At 42.2% G+C, this 20,130-nt stretch overlaps 2 protein-coding genes across 3 annotated transcripts in view; one reads left to right on the top strand and one right to left on the bottom strand.

Annotated features, from left to right (window-relative positions):
- Nucleotides 1–20,130, top strand: part of LOC126215323 (uncharacterized) — a 209,218-nt gene that overhangs the window by 77,295 nt on the left and 111,793 nt on the right. The window lies entirely within an intron of this gene.
- LOC126215321 (pleiotropic regulator 1) overlaps nt 1–20,130 on the bottom strand; it is a 45,477-nt gene that overhangs the window by 759 nt on the left and 24,588 nt on the right. The window contains exons 7-9 of the mRNA XM_049942002.1: nt 17,167–17,285; nt 6,182–6,383; nt 11–142 (exon numbers count right to left, since the gene is read on the bottom strand). Of these exons, the coding sequence (XP_049797959.1) occupies nt 11–142; nt 6,182–6,383; nt 17,167–17,285 (453 nt within the window). The remainder of the gene's footprint in view (nt 1–10; nt 143–6,181; nt 6,384–17,166; nt 17,286–20,130) is intronic.

The raw sequence follows: 20,130 nt of genomic DNA, 5'->3' as shown, positions 1-20,130 counted from the left end.
CAGTACTTACAGCCGTGTCGTCCTCCTTGTAAATCTTTATCGTCTTGTCTGCCTCAGTAGTAATGAGTCGGCTACCGCTCATGTCGAAAGTCATGGAGAAAATGCCGGACTCGCTGTCCATAGAACCTGGCTGCACGGGAGCCTGGAAAATGACAATGAGGCAGTGATAAATGTTCTAAATCCAAATGCTGGAACAGAAGGACCGGAGATCACTTAAAATAAGGCACAGACAGTGAACACTATCGTCACTGTGTGAGGTAGGAAAAAAAGTAGTTAATTTTGATTTTTGGGATGACATATAACCAGAAGAAAACTGAGGCAATGGTGAAGAACGTAGTGACCAGCTCTGTCATACTTCTGCTCTCAAACTACTTCCATAAGCTGCCATTTGAAGGCACTAATAAAACAAATGGAAATTCAAGGACAGAAAGCCTTCTCTTTCTTCATCAGTACATTTGACATTGAATAGTGATACCCTACGTGTGTATATTGTCAGCAGTTTAAAATTAATTATCCAGTAAAATTTTTGTGGACTGTTTAACCCTTTTAGTGCCAGACGTTTTCTCAAAAGATCATGTTAAAAGTGCCATGCGATTTTACAGTAAAATGCAGACCTCTGCCATACTTGCAATAAAATCTAAACTAATGCATAAAGGAATGCATAGGGAATGCTGCTGGCAGCAGTAATATGTGCAATACACATTGTCAAAGAACATATTTTCAGAGAAAAAAATTATTTTCATGATGGGGTTTATCGAAAAAAATTTAAACTTTGATTTCAGTTTACTCTGAGACCCATCAAATGATGATACAGTCAAAAATATCAGGTATATATGGAATCTCTGTAGTTTCCTTAACAAAATCATCATAAAGGAATACAAAATTTTTTATTTCACTAAGGAAAAAATAAAAAGAACATAACATTACAAAAAAAATTGTTTTGCTCTGAACGTGTTCTCAGTTCTTCAGTCATAAATCACTGACAAATGTGAGGTTGCAGTTATGACAACTACTTGCACACATGCTGACCAACACATGAAGGATGCAGTCCTTTCTTGCAACAAACACATACTGTTCGTGAACACCGCTTCTTATCCTTCGTAGAACAAACACTGCAGTAGCATTCCTTTCTCCCCGGAAGAGTCTGTACACCATATACTGTTGGAGCAGGTACATTTATATCTATTGCACTTGTGGTTGCAGTCCTTGCCTGAAACCACTGTTGAGAAAGTTTGCAAATGACTATGCTGTTAAACTTCAGCCGTGTCAGTGGTTTGTCGCTGGGGTTTAGGCTTTCCTTATACAAAACATACGCATTCAGCAACATCCTGGCAATTATGCTGAACACTACCTTCTTTCACATCGTGACAGTCCTCCTCTCATCTAAATAGCAGTATGCCATCATATCAGATGAGTCAATGCCACCCATATACTTATTATATTCAAAAATTACATCTGGTTTCTTGACCGACTGTCTATTGCGAACTGTCTTTTCTGATGATGTAGCAGAGGATGATGTACTGACAAGGAGGACTGGATTTCTCTGTGATTTCTTCTGTCTGAAGCCACAGAGAAGTAGAAAAGATTTCTTGAAAAACTTTAGCTGACCTACAGCATAATTCGACAGAAGACCACGTGGCAGGAATTTTCTGTTTCTTCTAATTGTTCCCGTTAGATAAGTGCCGACTGAATACAGCTTTTCTGCCAGAGGAATAGATGTAAAAAAGTTATCGCAAAACACATGGTAACCTTTTTGCATGTAGCTCCCAAGAGCTAGTAGTTTCATGACGACTACGTATCCCAGACCATACTCTTTTATTTCGTTTTTGCAATCATCACTTTTTGCACCACGGTATGCATTAAACCCTAGGCAGTAATTAACAACTGAATCACACAGCAACCAAAATTTGACTCCCCATCTGTGATGATGTTTATTGGGAAGGTACTGGATTAGCTGTGAGTGCGCCTTTGTCCCAACAAGACTTTCATCAACACTCAGTTGCTGGTGTGGAGTGTAGTAGCGACGGAAAACATTGTTGGCAATATCCACCAACACTTGAAATTTGGCGGTTGGATCATATAATGGGTGACCAGGAGGGTGAAGTTTCGAATTGTCTACAAAATGTAAGAACCACAGCAACAACTGAAACCTGTTGCGTGAAAACATTTGCGAAAACCGCGGTGTCAACAGGTTCGCATCAGTTGACCAATAACTAAAAATCGTTGTTTTTTTTATCAGTTCCATATTAAAAATCACTGCTATAAAAGCCCTCATTTCTGCTACGGTTGTTGGTTGCCACTGTTTGATTCTCGAATTTGGCAATAAATGCGTTGACTGAATCACCTGGCGAGCGTATCTGTTAGTCTCAGTCACCATAATCGTAAGAAGCTGCTGCGAGAAGAACAAACTGAAAAAATCAATTGGTGTGGCGTTTGCTGGTATATGTTTAGGGCCTGGTACTTCTGCATACACAAAGTTTGGAGGGGGCGGATTATCTGATGCCTCATCCATTATTTCAACAAAAGTATTTGCACTGTAATTCAGTTGTGTTTGGTCGTCGTCATCATCATTTGCTGACGCACAATCGTCACTTGAAGAAGAAAACGACGAGTCCTCTTCTCCACCGGACATCTCATAATCCGATTCACTTTCTGCAAATCCATCTTCACTTCCACTACTTATCATATAATTGTCTAAATCACTCGTATCGAACCACAACTTCTTACTTGACGACGCCATGCTGTCGCGAAATACTCTGTAAATAAACAACACCAGAGAAGTTTATTTTACTCGAAATATCGCACTGACAATCGGAAAGAAGATCAATATGCTGTGCCTTCGACCTTCCTTCTGCATCTTGGCTAGGAAATACTAACAACTTTGCCTTCAAGCACAGAAAAAATGAATGAGAAGGGCATCACGATCAGATCGTTACTGGCATTTTTTGCCGAAAATCTGGATCACGATCAGATCGTATTTGGCACTAAAAGGGTTAAAGGAAATGTTTGCAGTTTGATCCACGACATTTACAGATTTAAAAAGGCTCTGAAGAGTGCAGAGAATTCACAAATAAAATGTCAGTGCACTCGAGAAGACATTTACCAGTATGCAGTCTTCAGGCAGAAACTGACATTTCTTCTAAATCTGAGGGCCAACATCTGTGTGATATGTGTATTTTGTGTCTGAGGAATACTGTGAAGTTTTTGCAGTGTACAAGAGTGTCTTCAAAATTAAAGACACAGCCTAAGAGAAAGTTTGTGAGCTGCTCTTTTATGCTGAAGGGAGTGTGAAACCAGTCACTTACCTCAATATCCTACAACCACATCCCCTCCCACAAGTGCGAGACGACCTGATATCTCTATTCTGCACCTCCTCACTAACTTAGCTAATGCTGCCCCCAGTTGACCTCAAGTGGTACCACCGGACCCTAGTATTGCTCTTCCATTGTTTACAGAGGTCCAAACGAATGAGCCTACATCTCAAGCAATGGGATCAAACTCCCCAGTTGACTGGATAGGTGCAATGTGACAAAGAGTTGGTGGTCATATTGACCACTTTTTGGACAAACTGTTGTATAAAAGATGCTAACCATTTTGTCTGCTGACTATCCACAGTTTGTGTTCCCTTTGCACCCAGTACCCTGCTCATCACTGTCAATGACACTTCTCTCTACTCTAAAATCCCCAGAGCCCATGGCCTTGCCAGTACTGAACACTACCTTCCCCCACCCCTGACTGATTACAAGCCCAAAAGCTCCTTGCTGGTCACCATGACCAATTATATCCTCACCCCACAATTACTTCTCCTTTGAAAGCATCATCCACAAACAAATCTGCAGTACAACAATGGGCACCTGCATGGCACCATCCTATGCCAACTTATACAAGGGCTATCTAGAGAAAACCTTCCTAACCACCCAGAGTCCCAAACTCCTCACCTGGTTCAGATTCACTGATGACATCTTCATGATTTGAATCACAAGTGGGCACACCCTGCCCCCATTCCTACAGAACCTCCACACCCTCTCCCTCATTTCACTTTGAATGGTCCTCCGCAGCCCAACAAGCCTCCATCCTCAATGTCAAACTCCATCTCAAAGATGGCTACATCTTTACCTCTGTCCACATCAAGCATACTGTACACCAACAATACGTACAGTTCAATAGCTGCCACGTACTCCATAACAAGAAGTCTCTTTCATAAACCCTAGCCACTTGCAACTGTCGCATCTGTACTAATGAGCTGTGCCCCTCCAAATATCTCAAGCATCTCACTGGGACCTTCACAGACCAAAATTACCCTCCCCACCCATGGCTTATCTACAAGCTGTCATACATCCTTGCACTACAGCCTACTCCAGTCTTGTAAACGCTGTGAAAGCAACCATGCAGTGCAACAGCTTCACTGAAACCATAGCACCACATTCTACTTCAGTGTAGCCACTAATGAGCTCTCTGTCTGAATGAACAGCCTCCTTCTTTTTCTTTGTCTGATGAAGGGCTTTGTCTGATAGCTAAGAAACAACCAACAGTCTATCTTAACGCTAACAATACCAACAGGGTGATGGTACTTTCTGCCCACCTTTTGTAAATATTGTTATTTGGTCATGTACTTAGTATGGTAAAATTCTGAAAAATATATTTATTGTTTTTAATGACTTCTTCTAACCAGATTCTCTCATCATCATATTTTAAGTACTCTGCAGCTGGTGTCACTTCTCGCTTTCTGCATTCCACTTCCTTCGATTGTGCCAGCCTCCTCCTTATAGTCCTCTGGCATCCATCGTGTCCCAGACATCTTGATCCCAGCTCCCCCAAGTTTGCCCAAACTTTCTTCTTTCCACTGGGGCCACTCCCACACTTTCTTTGGCCGTCAACTATCACCCATCCCTTCTAGATGTCTGCAACATTTCAGAAATTTTGTCTCTGTGGTGTCTATTACTGACACCCGTAGTTTCTCTTAATTTGGTATTTAGTAAGCAGTCCACCTTGGAGAGGCCACAACTTCATCTCCAAAAGTCCAAGTCCAAGCAACTCATTTCTGTTTAGTACCCACATTTTTGTTCTGTACATCAGGATATTTTCAACAACTGAATGATATATCAATGTTTGACCCTTTTTGTTATTGAAAAGAACTGAGTTCAGTTGTCACACAGTCCCCTGCCCTGCCCTATTTTATTATTTATGTCATCTTCACTCCTTCCGTCTGATGACATTGTAACTACCAGATACTTAAGAGACTTGCATACCCTGATCTTACTGGCTGCAAACTCCAGATCCTCTGTGGTATTGTTGCAAATGTTCAGAAATTTGGTTTTTGTCATGCTTATTGTGAGGAACTATCTTCCATACTCCTCTTTTAACTTCCAAAGCATGTACTCAGCATCATCCTTGTCTCCTGCTACAATGAAAAAGAAAAGTGCATACGAGATTTTGTCCCCTACAGGGACCCTCATGCCTTCACATTTGCTTCTCCAGGCTGTAAGTGCATCCTCCACATTGATTTGAAGTAGTGTCAGCACTAAAGCACATATCTGATGTTACACTTCCGTAACGGGAAACTCCACTGACAGTGACTTTGCTACCTTGACAGTACTCAGATGTCTTTATTTTTATTTATTTTTTTCAATTAAATTTAATCCGAAAATTTATTTTTAACTGAGATGGTCAGAAAGTCTCCTGACCCCTTCCCCTTAGTACTCTATGCAAAATTCCACAATAAATATCATATTCAGTATTTTCATGTTCAAATGATGTCGTTGGTAGTATATGTCATTCAAAATGGGTTGCTACTGGTAAGAGAGTGCTAAAACATATTATCATGTTGTGGACCATACTTACACACCAGTCTCTATTTAAAAAGCATATCGTTAATAAAAGTCAATCAGAATCAACAAAAGTTGTTTATTTTTTATTTTTTGCAGTGGTCACAAAATACTCCCTCACTGGTAGTATATGTCACTGAAAATGCACTGGTATTGCTCAGGTTAAATGTGTTTGTCCCCAATCAACACCTTGCTGTATATGGCAGGCTGCAAAGTTTTCATACACCTCGAGACTGCACAAAATAAACTACACTTCAAAAAATTAAAAGAATAACAAGCAACACCAACGAATCTGGGCACAGGGAAATGACATTCACAATTAAACTGCACAGCACAGACAGCCAGCGGCGCCTCACCTGCAGGCGTTGGAAGTTGTAGCCGGTGCGCCAGTCCCAGCAGTGCAGCGTGCCATTGTCCGCACCCGACACCAGCACCCCCTCCGGATTCACAGCCAGGCAGTTGATAATTGCATTGTGGCCCGGCAGGTTCTGCACGAACTTGCCGTCTGGGCACTTCCACTGCTTGATGTTGTCAGGTGAGGCGGACGCAAACATGTACCTGACGACACAGTACAGAAAGTTACATCTTCCACTGACTGCAGTCGGCGAGGTGCTGTGCGAGGTGCGAGCTGCAGTTAAGGGGGAGAAAGAGGCCTCAGGTAGTAGAGGGAGAGTGCCTGTCCAGCTACGATCGACCTCGTAAATATCGGCCCATCGATCGGCACATCCGTAAGGCCAGATCGAGGCCACTCGAGTAAGTGTCACTACTGTCAAATGCTGTTGCCAGTGTCCTATAGACGTTACTGTTGCTCACATTATTACGCTGTTTGCCTGTATGCTGACAATGTATTGTGCAGGCATTGTGTCAATAGTCATTCCTCTTCCAATTTTCAAACATGACTAAAGAGAAGTGTACTCAACATTATAACATAAAACCGTTGCTATACATTTGAAGTGCACTGTCCAATGTGAATGTAAAATTTTTCTTTAACAAATATTGTTTCAGTTTAACACAAATGAGATAGATTGCAAGTGAGTAAGATTTATGCAAAGTGGTAATATAAGAACTGACTTCTCGTAAGCAGCGAGGATAGCAACAAATTTTAAACGTTTCATCATTCATAAGAGATCGCAGTTCTGCTTTTTACATAGCTTCATGAAACAAAGTAACTTTCTGTGAGAGCCACTTGTGTATTTCAAGATTCCAGAAATGAAAAATAATACATTTGCTACAAATCCATTTTCACCACTAGTATTCGCAACGATATCTCACTTTCCCTTAGAAACTGATACGAGACACCTTTGGTCTTACCACCACTCCAAAAAATGACAAGTAGGACGTAAGAAATGCACATAAATCTCACTAATATATAAAATACAGTACCCACTATTACTGTCCTTCCCTACAGTTCAGAAATACTGCAGATAGTCTTCCTTTCCCTGTCCTCACACTGTGCTTCAAGGTATGCACATATATACCCATAGACACAATTCACTTGATGTTTTCCAAACAGACTTGGGCGAGCAATCTGAAAGTAGAAGTAGTCACTGCATGTCCGGGGTGGCTGTCTCCTAACCCCCCCCCCCCACACACACACACACCACTCGTCTCTCCCCCAACGTCTGCCAGCACATGCTGACATCACAGCTCATGCTACACCTCTACAATGGTATCTCCAATTATTTTACTGAGGACAAAGAAAGACCAGTTGACAAACAGAGGAAGTAAAGTCTCTCACAGGGAGTACTGCAGACAGAGACCAATTTGCAGGGAGCTCGAGGACAAAGTACACTACAAAGCTGTGAGGGTGACTGGGTGAGCAATCCGCAAGTCTGGGATCAGATTCCCGGGCAGCACAAGCAAGTTATCTGCCACTCGTGATCCCTTCCAACTCAGGAAATGACTCGACAACTTGAAAAATGCTGAGCTGTGATGTGGTTCTAAGTGCACATTAAACTGAATGTCACAGTGAGCCAGTTTGGAGCTCAGAGGAAGGCGAGGGCATACCACCTGTGATGTGACTGAGCCCAGTGTGGCACTGTGCCGTTCCAACTGTCCGTCAGGCCTCCGACAGCATTATCTTTTACCTTATGTGGACTCTTTTGTCGATTTAATCACTGTTACACTGTGTTACGACATAATTACTCAGGCCTGTGTAACTTTTTCTTTTCATTTTCCATCTGTATTATTATTCTTGCTCAGTAGTGTATGATACCGCAATTAAAGTAACATACACTACTGGCCATTAAAATTGCTACACCACGAAGACGACATGCTACAGACGCGAAATTTAACCGACAGGAAGAAGATGCTGTGATAAGCAAATGATTAGCTTTTCAGAGCATTCACACGAGGTTGGCGCCAGTGGCGACACCTACAACATGCTGACGTGAGGAAAGTTTCCAACTGATTTTTCATACACAAACAGCAGTTGACCGGCGTTGCCTGGTAAAACGTCGTCGTGATGCCTCGTGTAAGGAGGAGAAATGCGTGCCATCACGATCCCGACTTTGATAAAGATCGGATTGTAGCCTATAGCGATTGCGGTTTATCGTATCGCGACATTGCTGCTCGCGTTGGTCGAGGTCCAATGACTGTTAGCAGAATATGGAATTGGTGGGTACAGGAGGGTAATATGGAACGCCCAACGGCCTCATATCACTAGCAGTCGAGATGACATCTTATCCGCATGGCTGTAACGGATTGTTCAGCCACGTCTCGATCCCTGAGTCAACAGATGGGGATGTTTGCAAGACAACAACCATCTGTACAAACAGTTTGACGACGTTTGCAGCAGCATGGACTATCAGCTCAGAGACCATGGCTGCGGATACCCTTGATGCTGCATCACAGACAGGAGCGCGTGCGATGGTGTACTCAACGATGAACCTGGGTGCATGAATGGCAAAATGTCATTTTTTCGGATGAATCCAGATTCTGTTTACAGCATCATGATGGTCCCATCCGTGTTTGGCGACATCGCGGTGAACACACATTGGAAGCGTGTATTCGTCATCGCCATACTGGCGTATCACCCGGCGCAATGGTATGGGGTGCCATTGGTTACACGTCTCGGTCACCTCTTGTTCGCATTGACGGCACTTTGAACAGTGGACGTTACATTTCAGATGTGTTACGACCCGTGGCTCTACCCTTCATTCGATCCCTGCGAAACCCTACATTTCAGCAGGATAATGCACGACCGCATGTTGAAGGTCCCGTATGGGTATTTCTGGATCAATGGTGGCCGAGAAACTGGCTCGTCACAATACGCCAGTCACTACTCTTGATGAACTGTGGTATCGTGTTGAAGCTGCATGGGCAGCCGTACCTGTACACGCCATCCAAGCTCTGTTTGACTCAATGCCCAGGTGTATCAAGGCTGTTATTATGGCCAGAGTTGGTTGTTCTGGGTACTGATTTCTCAGGATCTATGCACCCAAATTTCGTGAAAATGTAATCACATGTCAGTTCTAGTATAATATATTTGTCCAATGAATACCCGTTGATCATCTGCATTTCTTCTTGGTGTAGAAATTTTAATAACCAGTAGTGTACATATATCAGTATCAACTATTCAGAGATTTTAGATTACTCTTGAGAACTACACAGTTTCCTATGGAATGACATAATAAAGAACTGTCATGTGTCTTTGCTGTACATTTAAGTGTGTTGTCAGAAGTAAGAATACACGGTAACTGCTTGGAAACAGTGCTGCGCCTGATATTGAGATGAGAATGTTTAAAGTATACCTGAAGTTACTTAAAACTGAGAAAGCAAAGGGTGCGTTTTTTTATTTATCTTTTGTATCAGTCCTTTCTAAGTGTCACCAACATTAACAGTGATGGTATCTTATGTAACTACACAAAAGTAAATGTTGGCAAAAAGTAACTACACAACTGGAAAAAGAGGTATGAAAAACACCGAGTGGAAAATTTTAGACAATCTACCATCAGAATCTTTCAAAACTTGTGTTTCAGTCTGAGCGTTTCAGAAAAAAAATGGAAGAAAACCACATGTACTTGTGACCCCACCCCCCCCCCCCCACCCTCTGCCATGCACACCCACACCAACGCCAACACACAAAACCAGTAAACACAATTGATGAGCATAAACATAAAAAAGAAGCTGAAATCTGTATGTATTTTTGCCCTATGACAGGAAAGAGACCAGTTGCAAAAGATTGGCAACCACCAGCTAGCCAACTAGAAGAGGGTAGAACCGAAATACCACGAATCCAATATACGAGGAACCTGCAAATAAAGTACAAAGCACAAGCTGCAGTGAGGGCTAAGAGATGGTAGGGTCACAAGACAAAGTAAGAGTTAGACCAATAGTCAGCAGAATGGACATGGACCGACAAACTGTGGAGGTGGTGAGTTCAGTTCAAAACGGTACACGTTCCAAAGGTAGGGGTTATTTCGTATCAGGAAACGGGCACAAGGAAGATGTTAAGGGCAAAGACAAAACAGGTGAATGGTCTGAGAGGAGTGAATGCATCTGATCACTGGCACTGCAGCAGGTGTTTGACTGGAAGTCTCTATAGTATAACAGGATGCCCAGGGTGGAAGGATAGCCGTGATAAGATTTACTGATCACACTGCTTTCCCCAGTGAAAGGAGGAACAACTGCATGACCTGTTGAATGGAATCAACATTATGAACTGAAAGTAAACCAAAGAAAGATCAAAGTAATGAGGAGTAGGACAAATGAGAGTAGCGATAAACTTGACATAACAACTGGGGACGAAGAAGTATATGAGTGAAGGAATTCTGGTATCTTGAAAGAAAAATAACACACAATGCACAAAGTGAGGAATACATGAAAAGCAGAGAACACAGGCTAAAAAAAGATATTTATGTTGTTGCCATTTGAGTAAACAACTAGTGGGAAAACTTGAATTTTTATGACTGTCAAAATAATAAATGTATTATTATATACATGCAACATCAAATTCCTGAACAAATTTAGAACATTACTGAAATAATATTCCCTCCAAAAACTACAGGCAGCAGTAATAATTTATTCAAAGCTGACATATGTCGATCTATGACAGAGACTAGTACTGGTGAAGGCAATACAGCCAACATAAGATTATATACAGAAATAAAATATCAAGCAGCATACTGTATAATAATTCTCTGCATAAACACAGCTGTGCTGACTTATGCCTCCTGAAAAGCAACAGACTATACTAAAAACAACTGGTTTTTGATTATACCAATGTTTACCAACTCCAATTTAACCCGACTGTGAAAACCAATCAAAATAACCTCTTTCTGAAATAACCGCTTTTCTGTTTTTTCTTGCTTTTTCCAGTAATAAACAAAGTCATCAAACAAAGATTGAAAAATTCTAAGACTACCCCAGCTTTTGCATTATATGTTTCAAGATTATACACAGAATAGATCATTAAATAAAACAGCTAAATAAATGAAAATTTTGTCCACTGCTGTTTTCGAGAAGTAATGAGGGGTCAGATACTACAAAAAAAGTATTATGTTATTAATTCCTGTTTCTAGTAACTCTGCTCAAAATCATGTTGTATCTTGGATCATACCACTATTTGGGTATATGAATAGTTAGTGCTAACCGGTGGAAACTGAGGATAGAAAAATATATTTTTGATGTTAAGTTGCCCCATTTTCCATGGACTACAAGCAGATAAAGGCATATTATGTAGACACAGGCAGCAGATGACTTACTTTCTATTTTAATTAAAAACTATGAATTAATTGTTAAGTTTTTAATTTAGTACTGTTGCCTTAATTACTTTCTCTTTTCTTATTTCACAGACACAGACAGATATAAAGTAATTGTGTTAAACTTGTACCATTATTTTTCTTTGTGTAGTGAAATATAATTACTTTTTAACAGGAGTTTAAATAAAATTAATTTTTTGCTGACAAAACTAAAAATCCTTATTTAAAAAATCAAATGAATAATTTAGATAGGAGGTGAAAGAGAACATTCACCAGGAACAAAGACACGATAATAGTTAATATTTCAACAACGAATTAATCTAATTGCCAATATTTATTGTCCAGTCTGTTCACAAATACTCATCCTACAATGTGTTGCTCTATAAGTTGGCTCCTTTCAGAAACAGTATCATTCAAAGACGATGCCAATCCTTTTTAAGCCACAAAACTTTCTAACTACAATAAATATTGTCGAGCTACAAATGACAAGCCTAGCATACACCTTTTACTGCTTCTGCATAATAAAGGACAACAGGTACAGTATTGCCTTAGCAATGCTGCACTGATTCTTACATTCTGTGTGTGTTGCTAATTTGTAACTGACAATGTTGTTATTAAAATAGCACTGATTGCTTTCCCCATTTTGTGTACTAATCAAATATTTCAAAACAATGGAAATTTTACGAACCAATTTTACTCGTTTTAAAAAGAGTTTGATTTAAAAACCAATAATCTTACCATTACTGCTATGACAAATAGATATACCACTTTTTTACATAGTTCTTAATTTAAAAAAAAAATAAAAATACTGGTATAATGGAAACCAAACAAATAATATAAGACACTGGTTATTTTGAATTAAACTATCAGTATCGGTTTTAATTGGTAAGTTTTCCCATCCCTAACTCATAGGCTTCCACCACAAAGCGAAGGGCCGGGAAGAGGGGAAGAGGGGAAAAGGGGGAGGGGGGGGGTGCAAGGACACTTGCTCACTTCTGGAATCTAGTTGCAGTGTTTAATTCGTATTATTCTCCCACATTTCTAGTGTCTACTGTGTTTTATTCTATTAAGTTGCAGATTCAGTATTAGCGAGCAATTCAGGAAATGCCACAGACAATTACTAAACAATATTGCGCCCGACTGGCTAGCCGTGCAGTCTAACGTGCTGCTTCCTGAGCAGGAAGGCAACCCAGACCCCGGCACGAATCCGCCCAGCGGATTGGTGTCGAGGTCCAGTGTGCGGGCCAGCTTGTGAATGGTTTTCCATCTACCTTGGCAAATGATGGCCGGTTCCCCTTATTCCACCTCAGTTACACTGTGTCGGCGATTGCTGCGCAAACACCATTTCCACGTACACGTACACCCTAATTATTCTACCATGCAATCATTTGGGGTTACACTCATCTGGTATGAAACGTTCCTGGGGGCCGAACTGCACAATAACCCTGGGTTTGGTGTGGGGCGTCGGTGGGGTGGGTGGACTGCTGTGAGGTTGTGAACCACTGAGGGCTACAGCGGAATGAAGCCTCTCTGTTGTACAGGATGGCAGCCAATTAGGGAATATTTTAGGGGAATTGATTAAAAAATTTATTTCAAAGGCCCAGTGAAATCTTTACAAGTTTTCTCCCAGAGTAACTTACACTGTATCTATGTGACACAAGTCTCCTCTCTTGCAAAACCGAGGCAGTTCTGTCCAGTTAAAGCTGCTGACAAGAGACACCCTGAGACCTCTGCTGAAACTGCTAGCGAATTCATGCCACTGGTTTTACCCAATAGTGTGCGTGGGATACACGTCAAGTGGGTGGACACTGGAGTGTTCTGCAGTACGTAACTCAGTTGCCTCTCTCTCTTCTAATCCAGACCTCGAGCAGAACAGAAGACTTTTTGGAAGGCAGAGCCTCTGACTCTGCTTTCCAAGACTGGCCACTAACATAAATACGTTAACATGAACCGCTTCCCCTTCCGTTGCCCATTTCAGTTAACTGTTCGACCTCCTAGACTGGCCTAAACCTGGAAACTTCCGACACTAGGCGTGCCCCTTGTACACTGTACATTGAAATATATCCTCTTTATTGTACCTGATTTCCTGATGTGTCATTTAACGGCAGCCCTGGATGCCCACTCAAATCCTGACCACTCAACCTCCGGCAGACTGTCATCATGGGGCATATGTAACAACGTCCTCCCCACTTCCCTGCCTGTATAAATTAACATTGATGACCAGAAGTGGGATCATATATGTTAACATTGGTGTCAGAAGTGGGATCCTATACATTAACACCATCGTTTCTAGGGCCCAGGTTTAATACATACAAACAATGTTTGTCTAGCTAGCCACAAGAAAGTGTGTCACTTCATTGGTGTGATGGCAGTTTCAGCACTGTCTCACATTAAGGCACTGCTGCACATTAACATGTCAAAATGGGGAGCTGAGACAGTTTTGGGTCACACTGAGAGATTCCCACAGTTGTCTAGCTGAATACTGGTCCTAAATTACACTTTACGTGACCATCCAAAAATGTAGCTTTCATACAACATTCTGATCAACTTCAATTATACCAGCAACACAACACACACACACACACACACACACACACACAACCTCTGCCTCTGGCCACCGCCGACAGACTGGGAGCAACTGAGAGGAGTAAAAAAACTGTGGGTGCAGTTGTGTAACAGAAGGCTGAGCAGTGCTGGAGTGGGAGCAGGGAATGGGTTAGGGGGACAAAGGACAGAGACTAGCAAAGGTTGAGGCCAGGAGGGTTACTGGAACGTAGCCTATATTGCAGGAAGAGTTTCCACCTGTGCAGTTCAGAAAAACAAGTGTTAATAGGAAGGATACAGATGGCATAGGTTGTGAAGCAGTCATTGAAGTGAAGAATGTTGTGTTGGGCAGAGTGCTCAGCAACTGGGCAGCCCATCTCTTTCTCAGGCACAGTTTGTTGGTGGCCAGTTGTGCAGACAGAAAGCCTGTTGGTTGTCATGCCCATGTAGAACGCAGCATAGTGGTTGCAACTTAGCTTGCAGATCACATGACAGCTTTCACAGGTAGCCCTGCCTTTGATGGTGTAGGAGATGCCTATGACAGGACTGGAGTAAGTGATGGTGGGAGGATGTGTGGGACACATCTTAAATCTAGGTGTATTGCAGGGATATATGCCACGAGGCAAGGATTTGGGAACAGGGGTTGTGCAGGATACTGTGTAGGTACAACAGGTAGCAGAATACCACTGTGGGAAGGCTGGGACAGATAGTGGGTAGGATATTCTTCATTTCAGAGTACAATGAGAGGCAGTTTAAATCCTGGCAGATTCAGTTGCCCCAGTCCTGGGTGGTGCTATATTTCTCAATGCCCAAGGGATTCCAAACTTATAACCACCTTCTCGTCACCATGAGCAAATATATCTTCACTCAAAATTACTTCAGCTTTGAATGCATTAACTACAAACAACTCTGTAATATGGCGATGGGCACATGCATGGCACCATCCTATGCCAAACTATTCACAGGCCATCTAAAGGAATCCTTCCATACCACACAGAATCCCAAAATCCTCATCTGATTCAGATTCACTGACGACATCTTTGTGCTGGATTGAGAGTGAGGTTACCGTATCCACAATCCTCCAGAACCTCAATGCCTTTTCCTCCATTTGCTTCACCTGGTCCTCCTCAACACAAGAAGCCACCTTCGTCAATGTTGACTCCCACCTCAAAGATGGCTACATCAGTACCTCTGTCCATATCAAACCTAACAACCACCAGCAATACCTCCACTTCAACAGCTGTCACCCATTCCATGCCAAGAAGCAGCCTACCAACCTGACACTGTTGCATCTGTACTTACGAGTAATCCCTTTCCAAATACACTGGGGGTCTCACTGAGGCCTTCACAGACCAAAATTACCCTCCCAATCTGGTACAGAAACAGATCTCCTGTGCCTTATCTCGCCAGCCCCACCTTCCAAAGCCCCTTTGTCTAGCCGAAAAGGATTATCCCCCTCGTGACTCAATGCAGGACTGGAGCAACTGAATCACGATCTCCACCAAAGTTTCAACTACATGTAGTTATGCCCCTGAGATGAAGAAACCTGCTATCTTTTCAACCCCCCCCCCCCCCACCACCACCACCACCACCACAACAGTATCCTGCTGCTCACCCAACCTACCTAATATCCTTGTCTGTCCCTACTTCACCCTGTTCCCAATTCCTTGCCTCATGGCTCATATCCCTCTAATAGACCTGCATGCAATACCTGTCTCACATATTCTCCAACCACCACCACCTACTCCACTACGGTCAAAAGCATCACTTTTCCCATCGACGACAGAGCTAGTTGTGAAAGAAGCCATGTGATCTACAAGCTAAGTTGCAACCACAATGGTGCATTCTATGTGGGACTGAAAACCAACAAGCTGTCTGTTTGCACAAATGGCTACATACGAACTGCTGGACCACCGAGTTGCTGAGTACACTGGCCAACACAAAGTTCTTCACATCAATGACTGCTCCATCAACATCAGCTTTTCTGAACTGCGCAAGTGTGACTTTGTCCACCTCGCACTCCAGCACTACACAGCACCCACAGTCTTTCTACATCTCTCCTTTACGACTTTCCCCACCCTCCTCCCTTCTGGCTGCCCATCTCGGCCATAAATGCTCTTACAAGCAGCACTTTACTGTCCCCCACAACTATCACGTTATCACTCCCCCTCCTTACCCGACCCTAGTCCTTACCCCCACCATCCCAGATTACTTCTACTCATCACGCACAGCTGCTTGCAGTCCAGCCTTGGTGGCCAGAGACAGTGGACGTGTGTGTCACTTGTGCTTGCATGAATGTGTGTGTGTGTGTGTGTGTGTGTGTGTGTGTGTGTGTGTGTAAAAACCTCTCTTGTTTAGCAGTTTTTCTGTTGTGCCTGTCTGTGACTCAATATCTCCACTACACGCTAAGTAGCAATCTTTCCTTTTCATAATATTGTCATTATGTTCTATCAAAGTAATTTATTTGAAAAAATACACTGAGTGAATAAATATCAATTGCTTTGGACACAAATTGTAAAATTTAATTCTTCAGGCACAATATCTCTTCAAATTCTACGACTAAGTTGTATGAAGAATGGCAACTTAGAATTTTGTCATTGCTTGGATAAGTTTCTGCGTACACCCACTGAGGTATCTACAGTTTAATGTGCACTCCCGTCAAAGCACAACCTAGCCTCTTCTTACATTAACAAGTCACTGTCAGAGGTGATAAGTGACACGAAAGTCCTCATACTGATCACCGATCGAACTCGGCATCACGGAATTTGTCACCTGGAATGTCACCACTGAGCCACTGCTCTACACGAGCAATAAGAAGTTACAGAATGAAAACAGACTTTGGGCTGTGACTCTCCAGTCATTCTCACAGCTGGCCAACTGATGTGTCACACAAATATCTTTGCCAGTCTATGCAGAGTTTCTGTTACCTGAGGTAAGAGATACTCTGCTACCCTTCCAAAAATTTGAATGGAGTGCAGACAAACTGCAAAGTTTTTGTCGTGTGCTGTGCCGAAATCTGTTTCCAAAACGATCCGATGCATAGAAGGCAGCAGTCAGGGAGGGATCTAGTTATACAATTACTCAGATGTACTCACACTGTCGGGTGGAAGACGAGCGCACGGACACTCTTCTTGTGGTTGGTCAGTGTGGCCCTCGACTTGCCAGCGGCCAAGTCCCACAGCCTTATGGTGCAATCGTGGCTGCCGGTAACAATCTGTACAGACAGAGCAAAAGAAATCCTTCAATTGGATAATGAGAACAAAGTACACTGAAAAGTGTAATGCGCGCATTTACTTTTTTAATGCTGAGAGAAAAAATTAATAGTAAAGTACAATTACGACCACAAAATCATTGCAAAAGTCCTCAGGAGTCAAAATCCTTAGCATCAGCAAGCCTCGTTTGGATACACACCTGCCTTCTTGTCAGTTTCTCCATTTCTCTCACTACTGATTTTCTCTAACCAAATTCCAAAATGCACTGCATTGGCCACTCCATTTAAATATGAGGTTGTACCAAAAGTAAGGTTCCCATACTTTTTACAAATAGAAAATATTGTTTATTGTTATTAATGTATACATTGTTGAAAAGCTTACACTTTTGTCTATTGTTCAACATAGTCTCCAATTTTTTCGACACACTTTTGAGGACAGTCCTCCAGCTTTTGCATTCCTAAGTTGAAGAAGTCTCCTGCCAACTCGTTGAGGACCCGTGTGACCTCTGCTCGAACTTCATCGTCACTCTGGAAGCGTTTGCCACCTAAGTGTTCCTTTAGCTTGGGGAAGAGGTGATAACTGCTGTATGGGGGATACGGCATAACAGTCCACCCAAATTTCTTCAAAAGCTCCTTTGTTTGATGGGCGACATGTGGTCATGTGTTGTCGTGAAGAAGCACTACTCCCTCTGTCAGTCATCCTCTGCGGCGATTCTGGATTGCCTGCCGGAGTTTGGTCAATGTTTCACAATATCTGTCTGAGCTTACTGTCATCCCAGGTTGCATGAAATTGATGAAGAATACCCCCTTCCGATTCCAAAACACAGTCGCCATAACCTTTCCTGCCGACTGCGTTTGTTGGAATTTCTTTGGTGGCAGTGAAGCGGAGTGACGCCACTGATGAGATTGTTGTTTTGTTTTGGGGGTGTAATTAAACACCAACATTTCATCTCCCATGATGACAGAGTCCAACACTTTCTCCTTGTTGCCTCCGCCCCCCCTCCCCCCTCACACTGTTGAAGAAACCTGTCAGCACAGTCAAGGCATTGCTCCTTGTGTCCATCAATCAGCATCTGGGGGACCCAGCGAGCACACATCTTGGGAAAACCCAATGTTTCTGTTAAATTTCTTTCAATTGAGCTGTGGGAACCTTCAGGAATGCGTTTAACAAGTTCATAGACAGGGACCCATCGATCTTTCAGCAGCTCACTGTTGATCTTCTCGACAATCATATCCGAAACTGGCGGTCCTCCACTCTGTTCTTCATTGTGAACCTCTGTGCAACCCTCAGAAAAATTCTTGCACCATTTGCGGACATGCTGAACAGACATGCACCCTTAACCATAAGCCTCAGTCAGTTGCCGATGAATCTCCATGGACGGTAACTTTCTTGCGTGGAGAAACCGAATTACTGCTTGACCCTCGCACTTGGCGGGAGCAGCGATCAACACTTCCACCTCTGATGGATGCCAAGCCAACACTGAGTGACATAGAGAATCTTAGACGGGCAGGCTCGAGAGTGGGGGAACCACTACGCATGGCACTGTTGTCAACTTAGTCTAGCACCTTCCCTCGAGGCTGTAGCTCATTGGGAACTTTACTTTTGGTACAAGCCTCATACTGTCCAAATCCCTAACTTTCTTGAGAATATTAACAGTTTTGAATAGAGTTAATTGTCTCTGACATTACACTTGGTCGACATTATAACCAGTGTCGCAAAAGTTGAAAAAAAATTTTGAGAATAAGAAAGCTTTAAAATTTTTATTTGCATCATCTGTCCTCCATATCATGAACTTCTTTCCAGATGTTTATTCTCATAAATACAAAATAATTATTTGCTTGTACTTAACTGAAAAATTATATAAGCAAACATTATCTATACACTGGTCCAAACATTATGTCTAAAGTTAAATCTTCAAATGTACTGGATAATATAATGAATTGCTTTGCAATTTATAGTAAAGGTATTCGCTTGTGTGTAATATCAGTTACTGGAAAAAATCTGAGTGTTATATTAATTGACCCATTTACCTTCTGTGTTCAGAAGCCCACGTCAGGAATGGAGGTCAGTGTTTAACGTCCTGTTGACAATGGGGTCATTTGGAGTTGGAGCAGATTAGGGAAGGATGGAGAAGGAAATCGACCGTGCCCTTTCGAAGGAACCATCTCGGCATCTGCCAGAATCCAAGTCCAGTGTGCTAATCACTGTGCGACCCCACTCGGTGCCACATCAGGAACAACAGCTAGCAGCAGTGTAGGACAAGTAAGGTAGCTGTCAAAAAGGCAGAAGTGAAATACTAGCACACTCAATTAACACCAGTCTGCTAAAGCCTGTTCGTACCCACATGGACATAACTCGATCACCAGGAGTCACTGGTCTCTTAACATTCGTGTGGTACACTGATAGGGAATGGTGTTGCATTATTAATTGGCATACTCCTGACAGAAACTTTTTGTTCCTTAAATTTAAATAATCACCTGCAGGAGGAGTGACTAAACACATTCTTTTTTTTTTTTTAATTTACAGGGATTCTCAGTTTCTCGTTGTGTGTGTATTTTCAGCATCCCATTTCAAGACATACTCATCTGTCGTACAAAGTACAACAAGTAGTATATCACAAACCTATGCAGGTAAATCAATTTTTACAATTTGAGAAGAATAGCCATGTCCGCACCTATAACACTACAAGAAAAAGTGACATTAATTAATCATTATTAAAAATGTCAGTGGCTCTTAAGTTCACTATGCATTGACAAAAATTGTTGATCATCTGCTCGATAATATAATATGTCTGACAAGTAATAAAGCAAGTTTTAATTTAATTTAAAATAATTTCTTCGGGAGACC

This window comes from Schistocerca nitens, chromosome 12 (assembly GCF_023898315.1).
Source record: "Schistocerca nitens isolate TAMUIC-IGC-003100 chromosome 12, iqSchNite1.1, whole genome shotgun sequence".
In the NCBI taxonomy this organism is placed as follows: Eukaryota; Metazoa; Arthropoda; class Insecta; order Orthoptera; family Acrididae; genus Schistocerca; species Schistocerca nitens.
The sequence above is the reverse complement of the archived record's forward strand: the minus strand, read 5'-3'. Positions and strand labels throughout refer to the sequence as shown.